Genomic DNA, 20,168 nt, shown 5'->3' on the forward strand with positions numbered 1-20,168 from the left:
TATTTTACGCTCTGTACGTCCATGCTAGGAAGAGATTTTGTGCCTTATTTTTTGCTTCTTTAATACAAACTTCTACAAAGAGGCTTTTGAGAGATTGCAAAGGCTGGAGAATGAACAAGTTTGCATGGCAGTGGGAAATTTTGTCCACTTTGCACTGACGGTTAGAAATAAATATGGCTCAATGTAACATCTTTATTTATTCATATTAGCGTTTTCGGATCTGATCCAATCTTTAACTTTCTAAATTTCCTAACTCTTAATTTGAGACCTACCGGGCTTTTATCCTTATATATCGTTTATATATTTTATTATTGGCATGTCTTTTATCTAGTGCGCTTTATGAAACTAATTGTATTTTATTCATTGTTCTCTGGTGCTTTTCGAATTCTCTAATTTTGTTATATTTATGAAATGTTTTTACTATCTGTACTTTTATGGCCATGATTGGCGACTAAAGTCTCTGACTGACTGACCTTAGTACTCTGTGCAATGTGCAGTGTTATAGTGGATTTTCCATATCAGGGGAAAGAACAAGTGCAACTCAATATGTTTCCATTAAAAGCTCTCACAGTGTTTTGTACAGTGATGTTGCCAAATGTCAACCCTTGTTTTGGCACTACACGTTCCAAGCTTCTTTTAGATATAGAAGCAGTAGCAATTAAAGTTCAACTTGGGGATCCCGGGGCAGTATTTTCACCATTGTGCAAGCTCAAAGTGGGTCCATGCACATGGAGGCCAGCACAATCAATTTCCTCCCTTAAAACACTACACTTCCCAATTTTGCAGTCTGCTACAGCAGTAACTGCTGAACAGAATCAACACCAAACCTGACATGAAAGAATTTTACTCAGAAATTGTCTGTTTTTGTTGTCTAGTGTAAATCTGATCAGTAGTTATTGAAATATTTGCATAAAAAATAGTTGAGTGGGGTTCTAGGAGTTAATGCTTTGTATATTTTGACAGCAGTGTTTGTTAACATTTTTCAGAACCGATCTGTTAAAGATCTCTTTTCAATTAGAAGATAAATCCAATTGACCTAATACACTCTTTTTTCCCGTCCTGCACTCTGTTCTGCAACACCTCAAGAATCATTCGATAACAGTTTAAGAACCGCTGAGAACCGCTGAATGGCGCACATTTAAAGTTTAGTATGGCAGCAAATCACGATGCAACCGGCTCTCACCCTGTTCTAGAACCAACTAGTTGAAATAAAAATGTCTGACATTCAAAAAACAGCTTAAATTGGCACAGAAGAATTAGGAACCGGATGAGTCTTTCGAACTGTCCTTGGATAAATGAAAAAATTAAAAAGTAGCAAAAGCACATCAAACCTAACTATTCAAAAGGTTTTTGCATTTAATAGCCTGAAATATTTTTAAAACCTACAGGACTGGAGACATGAAACTGATTTCAGACTGTGACTAAAGGACACACCCTTTGGAGAAATCCAAATGCTTCGTCCAGGAAGTCTGATGGGCATTAGGGCAAGGCATAGGCACAGCAGAGGGCCAACCCCACTGTCTACAACTTGCTGAGCACAGGCGAAGGCCAAGTCTAGCAGGTACTGGGCAGTAGGGGTGATAGCTAAACACCGAGAGCCGGTGGCCTTGTAGTAGGCTCTGGGGATATGAGACTAGGATGCAGGTACATGACCACAGTACGTACAAAGGTGATACCTGATTTATGAGGACTGTGTTCTTATAAAATATAGCACACAGCCAAAAACTAGATGTGTTAGGCTATCTGGCATGAAGGCTGGGTGAAGGAAATGCTGTGAATGGTTGGTCCTTAAGTTGTCAGGGGTCAAATACTATAATTAAACAATTAAACGCTGTATTACAGGGTGTTATGGTGCATTCCAACGATGGAAAATGAAGTGTATTAATTAACAAAGCATGGAAAGGTGAAGGAACAGTTTGTTTATTGTGCAAACTGAAGCAAAGTCTTAAAACTGCTGACATTTGTCACTTATGGTGATACAGAACAATGCATGCCTCTTCTCCCAATGCACTGCTATTATCTCACAAATTATACCCTAGATGACATCCATTATTCTCCAGTGCAAGGTTATATAGGGGCATGCTTCACATAGGAAGTCAAAGGTTTGTTTTTTTCATTTTCTTTTCGGGAGAATTTAGAGAATATGAATATCGAGATTTCCTAGTTGGTCACGTCGCCAGTTCACAATTCTTGCCCTTCACCAACCAAAACATTTTTAGAAACGAGTGGGTTTAGCCTTTTTGGAGAATAGAATAAAGAACATTGATGCTTTGTTAAAAAATAGTGGTACAAATCTACAGAGAAAAGTCAAAGTTCAGAAAGGCAAAAAAATCTTTGCGAGTGCAAACTATTCTTATTTAAAAGAGAATGCCACTAGAATTCGCAAACTTCAGAAACATTGAATACTCAGAAAACAAAAGACAAGTGTAACTATACTCGGAGAAATATAAAATAGTGCTTGTGGGTCCCTTTGTATGCCTTTCGACGTCACAGCCTTAAGAACAAAGAAGCTCCTCTAATAATGTTTACATTTTTAAAAATGTTCCAGCGCAACAAGATGCAGCCCCGTCACAGACAGAGCTGTCAATTGTAAGACAGGTGTGTTGAGCAGAATCCACTGAATGGTGAAAATTCTACCCATAAAACGTGCTCGGTGTTTATATGGTGCATTTATGTAGCAGATGCAGCTGCCTACTCACTTTTCAAGGGACGCCAAAAGCTTTGTGACTTTTCCAAAGCTGCGTGGTGTACACGCTTTCACTCGTGAGAAACTGGGTTGTTGGTTGACTGGGGTGGGAGCCCTGGTCAAGCAACAACCACAGTCCCTCAGAGTGAACTGCAAAAAGTCACCAAATTAACCTGTACTTAACCCTGGATACCTTAGCACAAAAAAGCAGTGCTGCTTAACTTAGAGGCAGTAAAGTATTTATGCAGCACACAAACAGTAACAAAGTGAAAATACATCACAAGAAAAATCCTAAACCATTTCGGAAAATAGAGTAAATTGTAATAAATTATTTGACACCCAAACAATAAAAATCCAATCAGTAGAGCCAGTTATGAATTTTTAAAGTTTTGGGTTTAAAATAGTGCCTAAAGATCAAAGCACGAACTTTGGACATCCAGTCATGTCAGACCGGGTCAAATTTGAAAGCTAAGACCGACCGTGATGGAGCACGATTTGGATACAAGAAGTGGATTGGACCAATAAGCTCTTACCATCAAAAATGTCTGTGAAGGGAGAAGTTCAGCAGAGCAAGGATGTAGGAGTGTCAAAGGAGAAAGCCTTGCCGGCAGACGGCTGTTGAACGAAGCTGCGGTGAACATTTTTATCTTCGTACTTAGGTCCATATTTATACTTTTTTAGCGCTGCATTTGCATAATTTTTTGATGCAAAAGCGTAGCAAACTTACAAAATACAACTGTATTTTGTAAGTTTGTGCCACTTTTGTGTCAAGAAATGACGCAAATGCAGCGCTAAAAAAGTATAAATATGGGCCGTAGTCGCAGAAATTGAAGTTGAAAATCGCCAGTGGTACGAAGCAGAGGGCTGTAGCTGAAAACAGCTCCACACGGTTTGATACCCCTTTGCCGTAAGACCGCTGAAACAGATTTGCTTCTGCAGAGCAGAACATAGTGGAAGAAGTCATGAAGTCAATATGACTGGCGATCCACCTCCGGTAGACAGGTGAGCAGGTTGGTCCTCGTCTCCTCCTGGTCTCAGAGAACGTATGGCCAAAATTTTGGTAAGTCCACAATTTTGGGAAATGGCCATCTGGGCACCTTCAGCACCACATCCAAGGGTCCAGGAGTGGCTAGAGAGCCCTTCCGGGTTCAGGGCTTACTCAGGCTGAGTCCAAGTGCAGGTTCAAGATAGTGGGAGCCTGTTATGTCTCTGTGACTTTGAAAAGGAGGCCAACAAATTAGCCCTTGCAGTCACTTCTGGTGGTCTTGGGTGCAGATGTAGATGCAGGGTTCAAGAGCCGGGCTTGCCTCTGAGCAGCAGTCTGGCAGAGTACACAAGAGGTCTCAGCAGCAGGCAGTCCTCAGAGAGTCCTTCCGCAGGTCCAATAGTGAAATGAAGAGTGGGTCTGAAGATCCTATTTTCATACCCTGGTCCCCTTCTTCTGTAAGGTAGGAGGCATTTCTGGAAAGGTTATTTGAAGTGCTTGAAATTTCCCTGGCTCTAAGCTAGCTACAGTGACAATAGAGGGTCGTTAGCACTTTTGTGTGGAGACAGGACACTCACTATTCAGGTGCAAGGGGGGTTGTGCTCAGCTCTCCCCCCGCCAATCTAGCCAGTTGATGGCCTTTCTATCATGTGACTCTCAGGGAGAGATTCATAAAGTCTAACTTTCAGCTACATCCAACCATGTGACCTAAGACACGCTTAAGGCACAAAGGGCTAAGGGAAGTAAAATGCTAACTGTCTAAAAGTGGCATTTTCAAAATTGTAATGAAAAATGTGACTTTACCCAAAAAAAAAGAAAAAAAAAGAAGGTTTTATCGTTACAATTCCAAAGGTACCAAACATGACATATTTACCTCCTTTCAATTAAGCATTACAGATTATTAAATGCAATAAGGAATTCCCAATGTTATCCTATGGAAGGGGTAGGCCTCAATGTAGTGAGAACGCATTTGAGAATTTTTCAATACAAGGACATGTAAAACTTAAAAGTATATGTTCTATCTTTTAATTACACAACACCCTGCCATGTGGGCTACCTAGGACCTACCCTTTTTTTTTGTTAGCGTGTTACTTAGGTGGGTGGCACAATACGTGCTGCAGGCCCACTGGTAAGATTTAATTTACAGACCCTGGTTTCATGGTATGTCACTCTACAAGGGCCTCTACAAGTAAATTAAATATGCCAATTAGATACAGGCCAACCAAACAATTGTTATGGAAGTGAGCACAAGAACGTTAGCATTGGTTAGCAGTACTAAAGTGCACAGAGTCCTTAGCAGAAGCAAAAATCCAGCAAAATGGAGGGTAAGTGGGCAAACGTTTGGGGGTGGAGATCATGCTAAGATTGACAGGTCTAACACTCATGGTAACTCCACAGATAATACTACTTGTGCACAGTGTTTGTATGCAAGATATGATAAAGAGGACAGAATTTACAATGTGCCAACTCCTTTGCGAGTGCCAAGTGTGCATCTACTAAAAAGCTTAAGAAATTAAGATCATGGTGAAGAATACCAGAGTGTTCATAATACAAAATAAAATATATAAAAGAGTAACAATTTTAAATATTAACAGTTGGAGAAACAATTTTATAACTGCCTGTTTAAGACCAACATGTTTTCCGCAGTAGAACGTGAATAATTTCTAAATATACCTCAATTGTTAACAGTGCCTTTCTGTTCAGAAAATGTTTTCTGCAGTAAGACATTTCAGAGTGGTATCCTTCTGAACGAAGACGTTTCCATCTTAATAGAAAAAAAATAATACAAAGAGTCATTGTTTTGGATGGAATTACGGAATACACTTGCTTCTAATCGTGACAGAAAAGGAGGTTGGGGAAGAATACAGCAAAAAAGCAGCCTATATGAATGTCATTATAAATGTATATCAACATTAAATACAATTGTTTCTTGACTTTGTGTGGTGAAAGCTATATAAACTTAATGTTATATTAGCTTTGAAGCCTTAATCTCTCACAAACACACACACTGTAATGGCATCAGACAAATTGTTTATATATTGGCGTTACTATTTCAGGATTCATTTCTCAGTGCCCATCATGCATGGTCAAAGGCTGCACATAGCTGGATTGGTGGCACAAAGAGTGGGCTAGCATAGGGCTTTAGTACATGAGCTGTTCTAAGACCAGGTCCTGTGTTCTGAGAATGCTGCTAGACACAAGCCCTGGCCATAGGCCCATGGTCACCAACCATATCATGCAACACATAATAAAAATCATTAGGAAACTAGGCATCTTCCATGGCCCTGTTTTTGCATAGTGGCTGTGCACAGCAGAGTTTAGCCACATGGAGAGTTGGCCGCATTGAATGGGTGTCATACCAGGCAACAGGCTAGGCCACGCCCTCTGGTAAACCTCAGCTGTCCAGGGCTGAAGGGTGTGCACAGCGGACTGTGCCAGTATTAACGGTTGAGCACAAGCCCTGGACACAGCGTAGGCCCATGAAACAAACTCCATGCAGTGGGTTGGATGCACAGGAAATAAATACTGGCCGAGCAGCCAACCTCTGCTGCACATGGACGATAGCCAAGCGTAGTGGGGCTTGGCTTCACCTGATGTTAGGTGCATGACCTGGTCATAGACCCAGCCTTGTACCAAACCACTGCTTCGTATGGCCGAGAGACCTGCACAGCAGGAAGTGGATGCACAGGAGGTTCGAGAGTGGGCATATACCAGACCCTGCATCTAAAGCTAGCTCAGAAGTGATGGCCACATGGGAAGGTGAGCGCAGGTCACTTGGATAACCAACACTGCCCATGACTAAAGGAGGGACAGCAAAGGTTGACCACACTGCAGGTTTGGTGAAGGACCTGACAGTAAGTGCGAACAGCACACTTTGGAGACTGATCGCACAGTGGGCTTAGTACAGAGCCTGCCAACAAGCCTGGCGCTGCAGTCAAAGCCCACACAGTAGAGTTTGCAGTGCAGGTGGTTGGCGGCATAAGTCACATGTGATTTCATCAATGCTGTCATTTTAGATGTCATTTATGAAGCCACGTGATATGTCATTCCTTCTTTGTGAAGTTATAATCAGTACATGGTGTGGGCGTAAGTCATGTTTTGAGTAGCTAAGTCTCGAGAGAAAGAGCTATCCACTGATCCTGACCAACACTGAAAATCACCATGTAGGTGAAAAATCTGCTGATATTATGCAAGCTATAAGAGACACTAGGCAAATAAGTTAATGCTACAAAACAAAAGGCCATGGTTATTGTTGGCAAGCAGGTCAATCTCTGCAACTTCAGTCCGAGTCTAGAGCATTTTTATAATGGCAAGAGCACAGGATAAACATCCCCATCCCATTCAAAGAAACAAACAATCTTGAACAGACATAAACACATTCTACAACACAGACATTTATTCCAGACACATCATTTTTCAATAGGTCTTTCCAATGTACAGAGACTGCCAGACACAGAATGGGGAACAATAGCAAGGTAACATTAAAGATCTGCATCTCCATCTATAACCCCCCCATAATCCTAAACTGGTAACACTTGGAGCCCATGGCTCACTCCATTATGTGTTGCATTGTCACAAGGTGACAAATTAGTATGAACAGAGTATTTTCAACTTCATCCATGCAAAGACTAAACTTTCAATGAGGTTATCAACACACTACAAGTGTCCACTTACATTCACAGCCCACCCACACCTTCCTTTTGTCAAATTATGTGAGAACCACCTAGAGATGGGCTTCGGCTCCACCTACGTGTTGGAAGACAGGAGTACATGTTTTGATTGGGCAGACGCTGAGTGCTTACACAAAAAGTGCTTGCCCTCCACACAGCTGTGATCATTTTGTTTGTTTATCCAGAAGATTGAGGTTGAACTTTCAGGGATGCACACATGACATTGTCATTAACTTACATGGAACTTTAGGTGTGTTTTGATAGTATAACTGTCACCAGTCCTTTTAACATACACTAATATCAATCTACAGTTCTTTGCTTCCACACAAATACATATCCATTTCAATGCTATGTACTTGTAATGCTTTACGTTAACCTGCATCATTCAGGCAAAGTCAGACCTATTGGCACTGTCAATGCTTGTTTTAATTGTATTTAAGTATATTACCAACTGATCTCTAACACGTTAGAATGTGCCTTGGACTACAGACTGCCTTAAATAAACCTACTAGCAAATTACAAAATATATAAACAGAGTATAACTGTCCTTACCCTACATATGCATTATAAATTGTCAGATGGTCAGAATTTGCAATAGCCATTGCAGATTTTGCTAAGTCGGCTTCATCTTTTCGTCCAATTGGTGTGGCAAATGGGGATTTTTCAGTCATTGTTGCAGCAAGGGTTGCCTTAAAACACAGAAATGACAAAATGAAAGAATATTTAAGAAATAAAGAAAAGGTACTTTAAATCACATATCTCCATTATATTCACTGAAGCCATCTTTAGAATTAAAGGTGGGCCGTTGATAAAAATGCACCATTTCAGGCCAACATCACAAATAAAAGAAGTATCTGTAATTACAGCATGTATTAACACCAATGTATTTCAACCTTTTCCCTCGAGAGGAGAGATACATCAGGAATACTGCTGCGATTCCTGAGGCAACTGCTCATTTATCAGCACATTCTCAACTAGTATTTTACCAGCTTGCAGCTGAAGAAATGCATGTGGCAGGGTACTAACCAGGAAAGTGATATTTCTTGCAATTCCTTGTTCATTTGGAACTACCATTTTCATCTGAAAGTACAAGTTACTTACTTTTGGTAACGATATATCTGGTAGAGACACATTCTAGTTACAGATTCCTTACCTTTAAATTTCCCCAGGCGTCAGACTGGATCCAGAGCTTTTTCTTCGAGCTGTACCCCTGCTCACCGTTAGGTGGCCTCGGTCGACTCCGCGGGCATCAATGGCGTCGTGGTCGCCATGATGACATCATGGTCGTACATTGTCGCCACCCCGGCGCGCTGACGTTAGTGTCTTTCCACGACTTTCCACACCTGTAGCGCGGCGCCATGAAGAACAATGAGAATGATGCGCCAAAACTAGGGCCCTTAGAGGGAAGTACCTGTCCCTAGAAATCAGTTTGCAGTGAGGGGAGGATGGGCGGGTCAGTAAGAAATCTGCAACTAGAATATGTCTCTACCAGATATATCATTACCGAAGGTAAGTAACTTGTACATCTGATAGAGACTTCTAGTTGCAGATTCCTTACCGACCCGTGGGCGTGTGTGGCACGCCCACAGCAACACCCATTGCACACCCCTTCCACGCACGGTGCTGTGTGGGAAGGGGCCGTATTTACAAGGTGGTGTTAAGCCACAAAAAGTGGCGTAACGCCACCGTGTAAATACGGCGCTGTGCTTAGCGCCACAGGAGCATCACTAAATGTGACGCTCCTGTGGTGCTAGGGGTCTATAAATATGGCCCTGACTCAATAATGAAGGTTAGAATATGTTGACTTTTTTTTTGCAGGTCAATGGATGGTTGGTTGGGTGAAGGCCAGTAAGGTGACAACTTATGAGGGGCTGTACAACTTGATTGCTTGGAAGCACTTGTATAGTCTTTGTTTTCCAGAGATGCGCCAGCACCTAATTGACAGCAAGATGACTGACCCCAGGAAGCTTGCTACTGAAGCGGACTGGTGGGAAAGCACCAGGATCCAAAAAAGGTATGGGGGAGACTCTGCCAAGGGTGGGCAGGGTCCTCATCAGAAGAAGTGTGGGGGGGTAAGGGTAAACAGGGGAAGTTTTCTAAAGGGCCCCAACCTAGTTCCCAGGGTAAGGATTTCTGGCCCCCAGTGGAAAAGAAACCATAGGTCTCTATAGGGAAACCTACAGAGAGGGGTCCCCACAAGTGTTATGCATGTGACCAGATGGGTCATGTGAGGGGGGGATCTCAAATGTCCCAAGTGAACACCAGCACCCGCTCAGTCACAGGGTTTGGCCAGTGTAGTGCTTGAGGAGGAGTTGGTTCCAGGTGGGTGGGAGCCAGCAGAGATGACCCTTCTCTCACTAGGGGACAGTGAGATGGTCCAGAGGACCCTCGTACCTGAGAACACTAAGCAATACAGGAAGTGGATGACCATCAATAAATTGAGAGTGGAGGCTCTGAGAGACACAGGAGCCAGAGTGACTAATGTGAGAAGACACCTAGGCCCATATTTATACTCTTTTAGCACCTACTTTGCATCGTTTTTTGACGCAAAATCGGCGCAAACTTACAAAACACAATTGTATTTTGTAAGTTTGTGCTGCTTTTGCGTCAAAAACTGATGCAAATGCGGCGCTAAAAAAGTATAAATATGGGCCCTGGTGTCTGAGGAGCAGATAGTTCCCATGCACTTCACCAAGTAGTTGCAGTAGACAACTCAGAGCGCCTGTGCAGAGTGGCGCAGGTTCCCTTTGAATGGGGGGGGTCGGGTCTCAGGTTACTTGAGGGTAAGCTGTGAGTCCAATCATACCTACTGAGTGTCTGCATAGCAATGACCTGGAGGACTTCCCTTGGAAGGAGGTGGAACACAGGTCTCACTTGGAGATGTTGGGTCTGCCTGGGTGGGTGTGTGTGTGTGTTCACCTGGTCAATGACAGCCCGTCAGGGTGATCAGGAGACCCTGGTGCCCGAAAGAGTGGCCCAGGTGCCTGCCAGGAGGAGGAAGAGCAAGGGGTGCCGGAAACCCACCCCAGAAGTTCCCACGGTCTGGGAGGAGGCTGAACCTGAGGGGGAAGCCCCGGAGCCCACAGGGGAACATGTGGCGGAACTGGGGGAGGTGCCTGAGCTGACTCAGTGGCGGCAGCAGGAAGGGAGTCCCACCAAGGAAGAATTCTGGCCCATATTGATACTTTGTTTGCGCCACATTTGCGTCACCTTATGCACGTTTGAGCTAACGTCTGGGTATTGAAAGATTGCTCCAACCGAAGGGGCCAAGAAGAGGTCTGCATTTTCTACCCCACATGAGCACTACCAGTTCCTTCTGGGATGAAAAATGCCCCTGCCACCTTTTAGAGGTTGGTTAACCAGGTTTTGGCTGGATTGGAGGACTTCAGCACAGCCTACTTGGATGACATTGCTGTGTTCAACTCCAGATGGGAAGAACACCTGCAGCACTTCTTCAAAGTGTTAAGGCTCTGCAGAAGGCAGGCCTCACTATTAAGGCAAGCAAGTGCCAAATTAACAAGTTTCTTACCTTCGGTAACAAATTATCTGGTAGAGACTCTATCTAGCTGGAGATTCCTTACCTTAGAATTCCCTGGCGTCAGCTTGGAATCCGGAATTTTTCTGCTGAGCAGTACCCTGCGTGAGCCACCGGGCGGCGTTGTTCCGATCCCTGTGCCTCGTCCAGTTTCGCGTGGTGTGGTCAGTGTCGTTGGAGCAGTCTGTGACGTCACGGTTGTCTATATGGTCGCCACCTCGGCACGCATATGTCAGTTCTTTTTCCACAACACAACTTCCAACGAAGAACCATGATTGTTTGAAGAAAAAAAACGTGCCTTTAAGAAAGGCAAAAATATAAAAACATGATATATATATATATATATATATATATATATATTAATTTTTGTAGAGTAGGGAGGCTTGGGTGGGTGTAAGGAATCTGCAGCTAGATAGAGTCTACCAGATAATTTGTTACCAAAGTTAAGTAACTTGTTCATCTGATAGAGACTTCTAGCTGCAGATTTCTTACCTTGGAATAGATACCCAAGCTATAACTCATGGTGGTGGGTCTTGAGAATATATTTCACATCAGGAAGTCCTGCAGGACCAAATGCCCCTCTCTCCTCACCTGGCTATCCAGGCAGTAGTGTCTCGCAAACGTGTGCAAGGAAGCCCACATTGCTGCTTGGCAGATGTTAAGTACCGGCACGCCACAAGCTTGCGCACTGGTAGCAGCTTTTCCTCTGGTACAGTGAGCCATCAAGCCCTCTGCAGGCAGCTTCTTGGCGAAAGCATAGCAAATCTCTATACAGAGAACGACCCAGCGCGAAATGGACCGTTTCTGTACTGCCCGACCCTTCTTTGCACCAATGTATCCCACAAAGAGTTGGTCGTCCACCCGGAACTCTTTTGTGCGGTCAAGGTAGAACGATAACGCTCTTTTTGGGTCCAGCCAATGGAGATGCTCCTCTTCCTTAGAGGGATGCAGTGGCGCAAAGGTGGTGGACAGGGTGATATGTTGATCCAGATGGGAAGGGTCACCACCTTGGGGAGGAAAGAGACACGAGTTCTGAGGACTACTTTATCAGGATAAATCATGAGATATGGCAGTTTCAATGATAAAGCCTGCAGCTCACTCACTCTCCTGGCAGATGTAATTGCCACCAAAAAGGCTGTTTTGACAGCGGGCAGCTGAAGAGGACAGTAATGTAAAGGCTCAAAAGGAGCACACATTAGGAAAGTAAGAACAAGATTAAGATCCCACTGGGGCATGACAAAAGGCACAGGTGAAAACATATGCACAGGCCGTTTTAAAAATCTTTGTACAATGGGAGACTTGAACAAAGATGGTTGGTCGGGCAAGCGTAGAAAAGCCAATAAGGCAGCAAGATAGCCCTTGAGAGTCCCTAAGGAGGAACCCTGTTGGGCCAGAGATAGAATAAACAAAAGGATATTAGATAGAGAAGAAAGAGTATCAATAGACCTCTCTGTACAAAATAAAACAAAACGTTTCCACCGGCAGGCGTAAATCGACTTAGTAGAGGGATATTTAGCTTCCAGAATGACATCACAAACTTCAGAAGGGAGGTCATAAACCATCAACTGTAGCCGCTCAACCTCCACGCATGAAGCCGCAAGGTTGACAAGTTTGGGTGAAGAAACTTCCCCTGCTGCTGCGACAGAAGATCTTCTCAAAGAGGCAACCTGATTGGAGGACTGATGCTCATTTTGAGAAGCTCTGGAAACCAGACTCTCAGTGCCCAATCCGGAGCCACTAGGATTACTTGGGTCCAGTCGTTCTTGATTTTCTTGAGAACTCTGGGCAGAAGTGGAATGGGCGGAAAGGCGTACAGGAGGCCTGAACTCCACTATTGACGAAAAGCATTGCCTAACGATAGCCCCCTTGGAAACTCCAAAGCGCAAAACTACTGACATTGCGAGTTCTCTACGGAGGTGAACAGATCTAACCAAGGCTCTCCCCACTGCTGAAAGAGTCCTTGCACCACCTCCGGATGGAGATACCATTCAAGATCCGCTAAGCATTGTCGGCTGATTTTGTCCGCCCTGATGTTCAGAGAACTTGCCAGGTGTTGAACCACCAGGGTTATGCCCTGCTGTTCCAGCCATGTCCAGAGACGCAGAGCCTCTTGACAAAGAGTCCACGACCCCACACCGCCCTGCTTGTTGCAGTACCACATTGCAGTGGTGTTGTCCGTGAACACCTGAACAACCTTCCCTTTCAAAACAGGAAGAAATGCCTTTAATGCTAGTCGGACTGCCGGAAACTCCAACAAGTTGATATGGATGCCGCCGGAGACCAGCGACCCATGATCTCCACCTCTCCCAGATGGCTGCCCCATCCCAGAAGTGACGCATCCGTCACTACTGTGAGATCTGGTTGGGGAAAGGGAGAGGAGCCTGCCTTTGACCCAATCGCAGGTCACTAACAACCACTGCAGATCCTTTGCAGTCCCCTCCGAGATCTGAACCACGTTGGTAAGATTTCCCTGATGCTGTGCCCATTGGAACTTGCGGTCCCACTGCAGAGCCATCATATGCCATCTGGCATGCTTGACCAATAGGATGCAGGAAGCCATGAGTCCCAACAGCCTCAGAGTCTGTCTGACCAAATCCAGGATAGAAGCCGAAACATCGGTATCATAACCTGTATATCCTGGACTCGCTGCTCAGAAGGATAGGCCCGATACTGCACTGTGTCCAGAACAGCTCTGATGAAAGAGAGCTTCTGAGAGCTAGTCAGGTGTGACTTCAGCACATTGATAGTGAACCCCTGCGAATGCAGGAGGTTTGCCGTCGTCTGGAGGTGGGTGACGAGAGCCTGGGGCCTCGGAGCCTTCAACAGCCAATCGTCGAGGAAGGGGAAGACTGAAATCCCTGACCTGCGCAGATGAGCTTCTACCACCGCCAGCACCTTTGTGAACACCTGAGTGGCACTGGTGAGACCGAAAGGGAGCACAGTAAACTGAAAGTGCTCGTGGCCCACCTTGAACCACAAGTAACACCTGTGGGCGGGCAGGATGGGGATATGAAAATACGCATTCTGCAAGTCCAACGCTACCATCCAGTCTCCCTGGTCTAGGGCTTACAAGACCTGAGCAAGAGTGAGCATCTTGAATTTCTCCTTCTTGGGGAAGAGATTGATGTCCCTTAAGTCCAATATTTTTGGGTATCAGAAAGTAGTGGGAATAACAACCACTGCCTACTTCTGATATCAGGACCCTTTCTATAGCTCCCTTGGCCAAGAGAGCTGTAAATTCCTCGCGGAGCAAAACTAAATGGTCCTCCATCAGCTGTTCTTTTGTCGGAGGGATAGTGGGAGGAAAGGACTGGATGGGGAGGGAATAGCCCTTCCATATGATTTGCAAAACCCATTTGCCCGTTGTGATGGAATGCCAGTGAGGGAGATGAAATTGAATCCTCCCTCCAACTGGACGGACATGGTCCTGCAGCACTACACTAGGAGGGATTGGGTGCAGTGGAGGGGGGCTGTGTGGTGGCCGACCGCTGGCCAGACCCTCTGGGTCTGATGGTAACACGACCACGTCCTCTCCCGGGATGGTGTGAAGCCTGAGGACGGTGGCTGGCGTGGTACCGCGCCCCTTCTGAAGTCTCGAATGGGACGGAAGACAGACTGCTGTCGAGCTGTCGCTGAGAGGCCCAAGGATCTGGCTATAGCTCGAGAATCCTTGAACCTCTCAAGCACGGAGTCTGCCTTCTCACTAAAAATGCGAGAGCCAACAAAGGGCATGTCCATCAAACTTGACTAGACATCCCCTGAAAAGCCAGTTGAACATAGACAGGCGTGGCGATGTAGGGCCACTGTCGACACAATTGCTCTACCCAGCGAGTCGGTTATGTCCAATCCACATCTGATTGTAAACTTGGCTACATCTCTCCCCTCCTTGACAGCCTGGGTGAGAGTGTCCCTTACGCCCTCCGGGACTTGGGGCAGCACCGGTGCCACCGTATCCCATGAAGTATGGGAGAAACGGCCCAATAGGCAGGAAGTGTTTACTGACTTCAATGCCAGGCTGGAGGAAGAAAAAAAATTCTTTCCAAACTGATCCAACCTTTTGGATTCCCTATCCGGGTGAGCGGAAGGGAAGGCACCATGGGAAGTAGAGGCTTGGGCCATCAAGCTCTCTGGGCTGGGGTGTTGGGTAAGGAAACTAGGGTCGCTTGGAGCAGGTCTATGGCGGCAGCCGACTGTCCTATTCACAGTAGCCCCTGTGCTGGGTTTGGACCATGTTGCCAGAAGGTCTCCCGTTAGGGCCTCATTGAAGGGCAACATTGACTCTGGTGTAGTCACCCCCGGCTGAAGCACCTCTGTCAGGAGATTCATCCTGACTGGCACCGTGGGCAAGTCTAGGTCCAAGACCTCGGCTGCCCTACGAACCACCATAGCATAAGAAGCTCCCTCCTCTGTAGCCACATTAGGAGGAGAGAGCATACCAGTATCTAGAGACATGTCCAGTCCACTGGCCTCCCCTAAATCCTCATACCAGTCCTGTTCTTGCTCCAGGTCGTACTCTAAGGGTCCTCAGACCCCTCCCGCCCCTCTCCTGTGCCTGGCTGTTCAGAATAAGGCTCAGGCAATAATCTGGGCCTAAAAGGCGCCGTCCAAGTCGTCGTCGTACGATGTCGCTCCGGATCATCCGGAATGAGGATGGGGCTACCACCGGTGGGTGCCGGTAGTGGAGGAAGCGGCGACATCGGACCCTGCGCCGGTGGAGGTCGACTGTGTGGGACCGGCTCCGGTCCGGATCCGCTATCGGATCCTGGGGTCCCCAACAGCACCGAGGTCGAAACTGCCAACGTCGAACCCGATGGAGCACCTGCTGACCCCGCTAGGCTCTAAGACCCACCCAAGAGTGCAGCCCGCTCAACTAAGGTGCATGGCATCGTAAAATTCCTTTATTTGAACGGGGGTTGCTCCGGTCCCCGGAAAAGGGGGAAGACGCAGAGTCGGCCCTGGCGACAGCTCTGTGGAACCAAGCTCGAAACGTCGACGTTACCTAGATGCCACGTCGGCCGACGGGCATGGTTAAGTCGAAGTCCGCTTGGACTTCTTCTTCTTGTGAGTCTTACCTGAGTGAGGGTTAGGGGACGTACGGGGCATTCAGATGGGGAAGTACAGTATGTATTTATGTTATGTTTGTTTCTTGTTGTTAGCTCTGTGGGGATTCAGACTGTCGCGCTTTGGTCGCTTCAACTATAGTCCGTGTGGGGGCTAGACATGGGGAGGAAGGTGTCCTCCTATGTCAGAGAAGCGGTTCTGTGAGACAGCCCTTAAACATGAACGGTATGGGACATTCTGATATGTCGATAGTCGAAATGTTTGGAGGATTGACACAGAGCTTTGTAATTGTTTGTGTATGTTAAATACCAATAAACAGATTTGATCCATAAACTGCAAGTGCTCCCTGTGTAAATTGTATGTTTAATTGGCTTTTCCATGGTCGGCATATTTGATTTACTAGTATGTCCCTGGTAAGAGCCCTAGAGGTGCCCAGGGACTGTAAATCAAATGCTACTAGTGGGGCTGCAGCACTGATTATTCCACCCACATGAGTAGCCCTGTAAATATGGCTCAGACCTGCCAGTCTGTGTGTGCCGCTTTAAACTGCCAATTTGACCTGGCAAGTGTACCCACTTGCCAGGCCTAAACCTCAAGACTAATTTCCATATGGCTGGGTCCAAACTTTGGTGGCATGGTGAGCAAAAAAACAATGGATCGGGATACGGCTAAGATTAACTCAAGCATTCCATTCATCACCTTCTAGTTTTTGCAAAGTAACACAAGGCAGCATATTGCAGTTTTGATTTACTTTGGGTTACAATCTAAATGTAAATCCCACCACAACACTTTGTGTCAGGTTTGCATTTAGAAAGTAACACAAACCCTATACAAAGTGTTTGTAAATCTGGGCCCATAGTTCTCTTTCGTTTCTGTTTTATGCTGAAGCTTACTCATGCTCAGTGGCCTTTTACTGTCCTACCAGTGATAATGTGGACATAACAAAGCCTGTTCAAAGTGTGCCAATCCTTCAGAGATGATCCTGACAGTTGAGTGCACTGCTGTCATGTGTACTTGTCACTTGTGATACCTTCAGCTAGTTAGGGCATTTTAGCCAGCAGCAATCGGCCTTCTAGGATTTAAAGTTTTTCTAATAGAAGTGAGGGTTCTGAGTTTCAAGTCTCAGAACGTGACACGCTGATAGACAAACTGCCAGAAGTAGCCACTTTTGGGATGAGGCAAGTAAGCAGTTGACACTGCTCCCCCACCCTACCAAATTTACAGATGAGGGTTAGAGACAGGCAGTCAAAAGTGAAATAAAATGTCAATTTTTTTATGAGCAAAACAAGTCAGCTGGAACTGCTAAAGTAAATTTAAGGATTACTAAAACTATACGCACTGCTTTTCATACATTCATCGAGGAAGTGATTTGAGTCCTTATGCACGCATGAGAAACACATACAGAATACATCAGAACCAGGTCAGTGAAGGATGGGTCTGAAAGAGTCCACTCTTGCAGAACTTATAAGTTCACGAGGACACTTTGACGAGGAAATGAATTTACTTGCTTGAGTAAAGAGGTCAAATTACTCAATCCAGATCAACTGATTATTACCAATGCGAGGGGCAGAGAACATATTTTGAGACCTGCAGGTCGTTCAAGCAGTTCACTGAAGTAGACAAAAATGTGTTGCCTAACAAACATACAACTTGCTCAGTCCGGCCTCCCAAGATGTTAGAATCAACTTTTTTGGGGTCTCTAAAGAGATAAATGTGATCGGTCTAGTATCTTACTCTGTCATCCAGCACTCTGTGTTGGGTCTAGGGCACTATGCCTTTTGTCAACAGTGAACTCCTGAGTCCAATTTCTTTTTCATTTGTTTCTGCATGTACACAGCTGCACTGGGAGAGTTCTTCTCTGTATCAAAAATCTGATCTTTCTCCAATTCCTCAGTTGTGTTATTCTCTGAGGTGGAAAAGGAGCAAAAGTAACTCAGGGTCAAGTAATCGCTTCTGTACACGGATGCCGTTAAAATTATTGACTTGTCTCACAATGACTCTGACATCTAGGTTGGTGGAATGTGTTGGGGTCACCTTTTGACATGATATCAACAACATACTACTCAGCAAATGTATTTGCTTCCTATCCAGAAGATCTTGACTGTGGGATAGTTCAGCTTCTAAAAACAAGCAATGGTGTCCCTAGAACGTCTTTCTCTTTAGTGAATGTAACCTGCTCCCTCCCCCCACTCTGGAGCTCAAATGCATTCATACCAACCATGGTCTAATAAAAGCCCATCTCAGCATCCCTACCTGAAGTGTGTGGTTAGTTCCTGGTACTACTACTTGTGGCAATCAGGGCCAGGTCAGTGTCAGAACAACACCTGGCTTGGTTGTCATCCGATGGTGGTTACAGGAGACACATGCTTCTAGCACAGTGGAATGGTGTTTCTTTTCATTTCAGCACACCCCACTTTTCACAGCTAACTAGCTCTCCAAAGATAACAAAGTGAAAATCCCTGAGTGAGATATCTGCTGTAAGGAAATGCCTCCTTGGCATGGTTACTCCCTGACTTTTTGCCTTTGCTGATGCTATGTTTTGAATTGAAAGTGTGCTGAGGCCTGCTAACCAGGCCCCAGCACCAGTGTTCTTTCCCTAACCTGTACTTTTGTATCCACAATTGGCACACCCTGGCATCCAGATAAGTCCCTTGTAAATGGTACCCCTGGTACCAAGGGCCCTGATGCCAAGGAAGGTCTCTAAGGGCTGCAGCATGTCTTATGCCACCCTGGAGACCCCTCACTCAGCACAGACACACTGCTTGCCAGCTTGTGTGTGCTGGTGAGAACCAAACGAGTAAGTCGACATGGCACTCCCCTCAGGGTGCCATGCCAGCCTCTCACTGCCTATGCAGGTATAGATAAGTCACCCCTCTAGCAGGCCTTACAGCCCTAAAGCAGGGTGCACTATACCATAGGTGAGGGCACCAGTGCATGAGCACTGTGCCCCTACAGTGTCTAAGCAATACCTTAGACATTGTAAGTGCAGGGTAGCCATAAGAGTATATGGTCTGGGAGTCTGTTTTACACGAACTCCACAGCACCATAATGGCTACACTGAAAACTGGGAAGTTTGGTATCAAACTTCTCGGCACAATAAATGCACACTGATGCCAGTGTACATTTTATTGTAAAATACACCCCAGAGGGCACCTTAGAGGTGCCCCCTGAAACCTTAACCGACTATCTGTGTAGGCTGACTGGTTCCAGCAGCCTGCCACAACCGAGACATGTTGCTGGCCCCATGGGGAGAGTGCCTTTGTCACTCTGAGGCCAGTAACAAAGCCTGCACTGGGTGGAGATGCTAACACCTCCCCCAGGCAGGAGCTGTCACACCTGGCGGTGAGCCTCAAAGGCTCACCCCTTTGTGCCAGCACCGCAGGACACTCCAGCTAGTGGAGTTGCCCGCCCCCTCCGGCCACGGCCCCCACTTTTGGCGGCAAGGCCGGAGAAAATAATGAGAATAACAAGGAGGAGTCACTGGCCAGTCAGGACAGCCCCTAAGGTGTCCTGAGCTGAAGTGACTCTAACTTTTAGAAATCCTCCATCTTGCAGATGGAGGATTCCCCAATAGGATTAGGGATGTGACCCCCTCCCCTTGGGAGGAGGCACAAAGAGGGTGTACCCACCCTCAGGGCTAGTAGCCATTGGCTACTAACCCCCCAGACCTAAACACACCCTTAAATTTAGTATTTAAGGGCTTCCCTGAACCTAAAACTTTAGATTCCTGAAACTACAAGAAGAAGAAGACTGCTGAGCTGAAAAACCCCTGCAGAGGAAGAACAGAAGACACCAACTGCTTTGGCCCCAGACTTACCGGCCTGTCTCCTGCCTTCCAAAGAAACCTGCTCCAGCGACGCTTTCCAAGGGACCAGCGACCTCTGAATCCTCTGAGGACTGCCCTGCTTCAAGAAAGACAAGAAACTCCCGAGGACAGCGGCACTGCTCCAAAAGAACTGCAACTTTGTTTCAAGGAGCAGATTTAAAGACCCCCTGCAACTCCCCGCAAGAAGCGTGAGACTTGCAACACTGCACCCGGCGACCCCGACTCGACTGGTGGAGAACCAACACCTCAGGGAGGACCCTCCGGCGACTCCGAGACCGTGAGTAACCAAAGTTGTCCCCCCTGAGCTCCCACAGCGACACCTGCAGAGGGAATCCCGAGGCTCCCCCTGACCGCGACTGCCTGAACTCCATTTCCCGACGGCTGGAAAAGACCCTGCACCCGCA

General features: G+C 46.1%; 1 protein-coding gene across 1 annotated transcript in view; it reads right to left on the reverse strand.

The window, feature by feature from the left end:
* The window catches only part of DHX29 (DExH-box helicase 29), a 935,315-nt gene that overhangs the window by 108,463 nt on the left and 806,684 nt on the right, over positions 1-20,168 (reverse strand). The window contains exons 22-23 of the mRNA XM_069222079.1: positions 7,895-8,031; positions 5,346-5,436 (exon numbers count right to left, since the gene is read on the reverse strand). Of these exons, the coding sequence (XP_069078180.1) occupies positions 5,346-5,436; positions 7,895-8,031 (228 nt within the window). The remainder of the gene's footprint in view (positions 1-5,345; positions 5,437-7,894; positions 8,032-20,168) is intronic.

The sequence above is a fragment of the Pleurodeles waltl genome, chromosome 1_1 (genome assembly GCF_031143425.1).
Source record: "Pleurodeles waltl isolate 20211129_DDA chromosome 1_1, aPleWal1.hap1.20221129, whole genome shotgun sequence".
Taxonomy (NCBI): Eukaryota; Metazoa; Chordata; class Amphibia; order Caudata; family Salamandridae; genus Pleurodeles; species Pleurodeles waltl.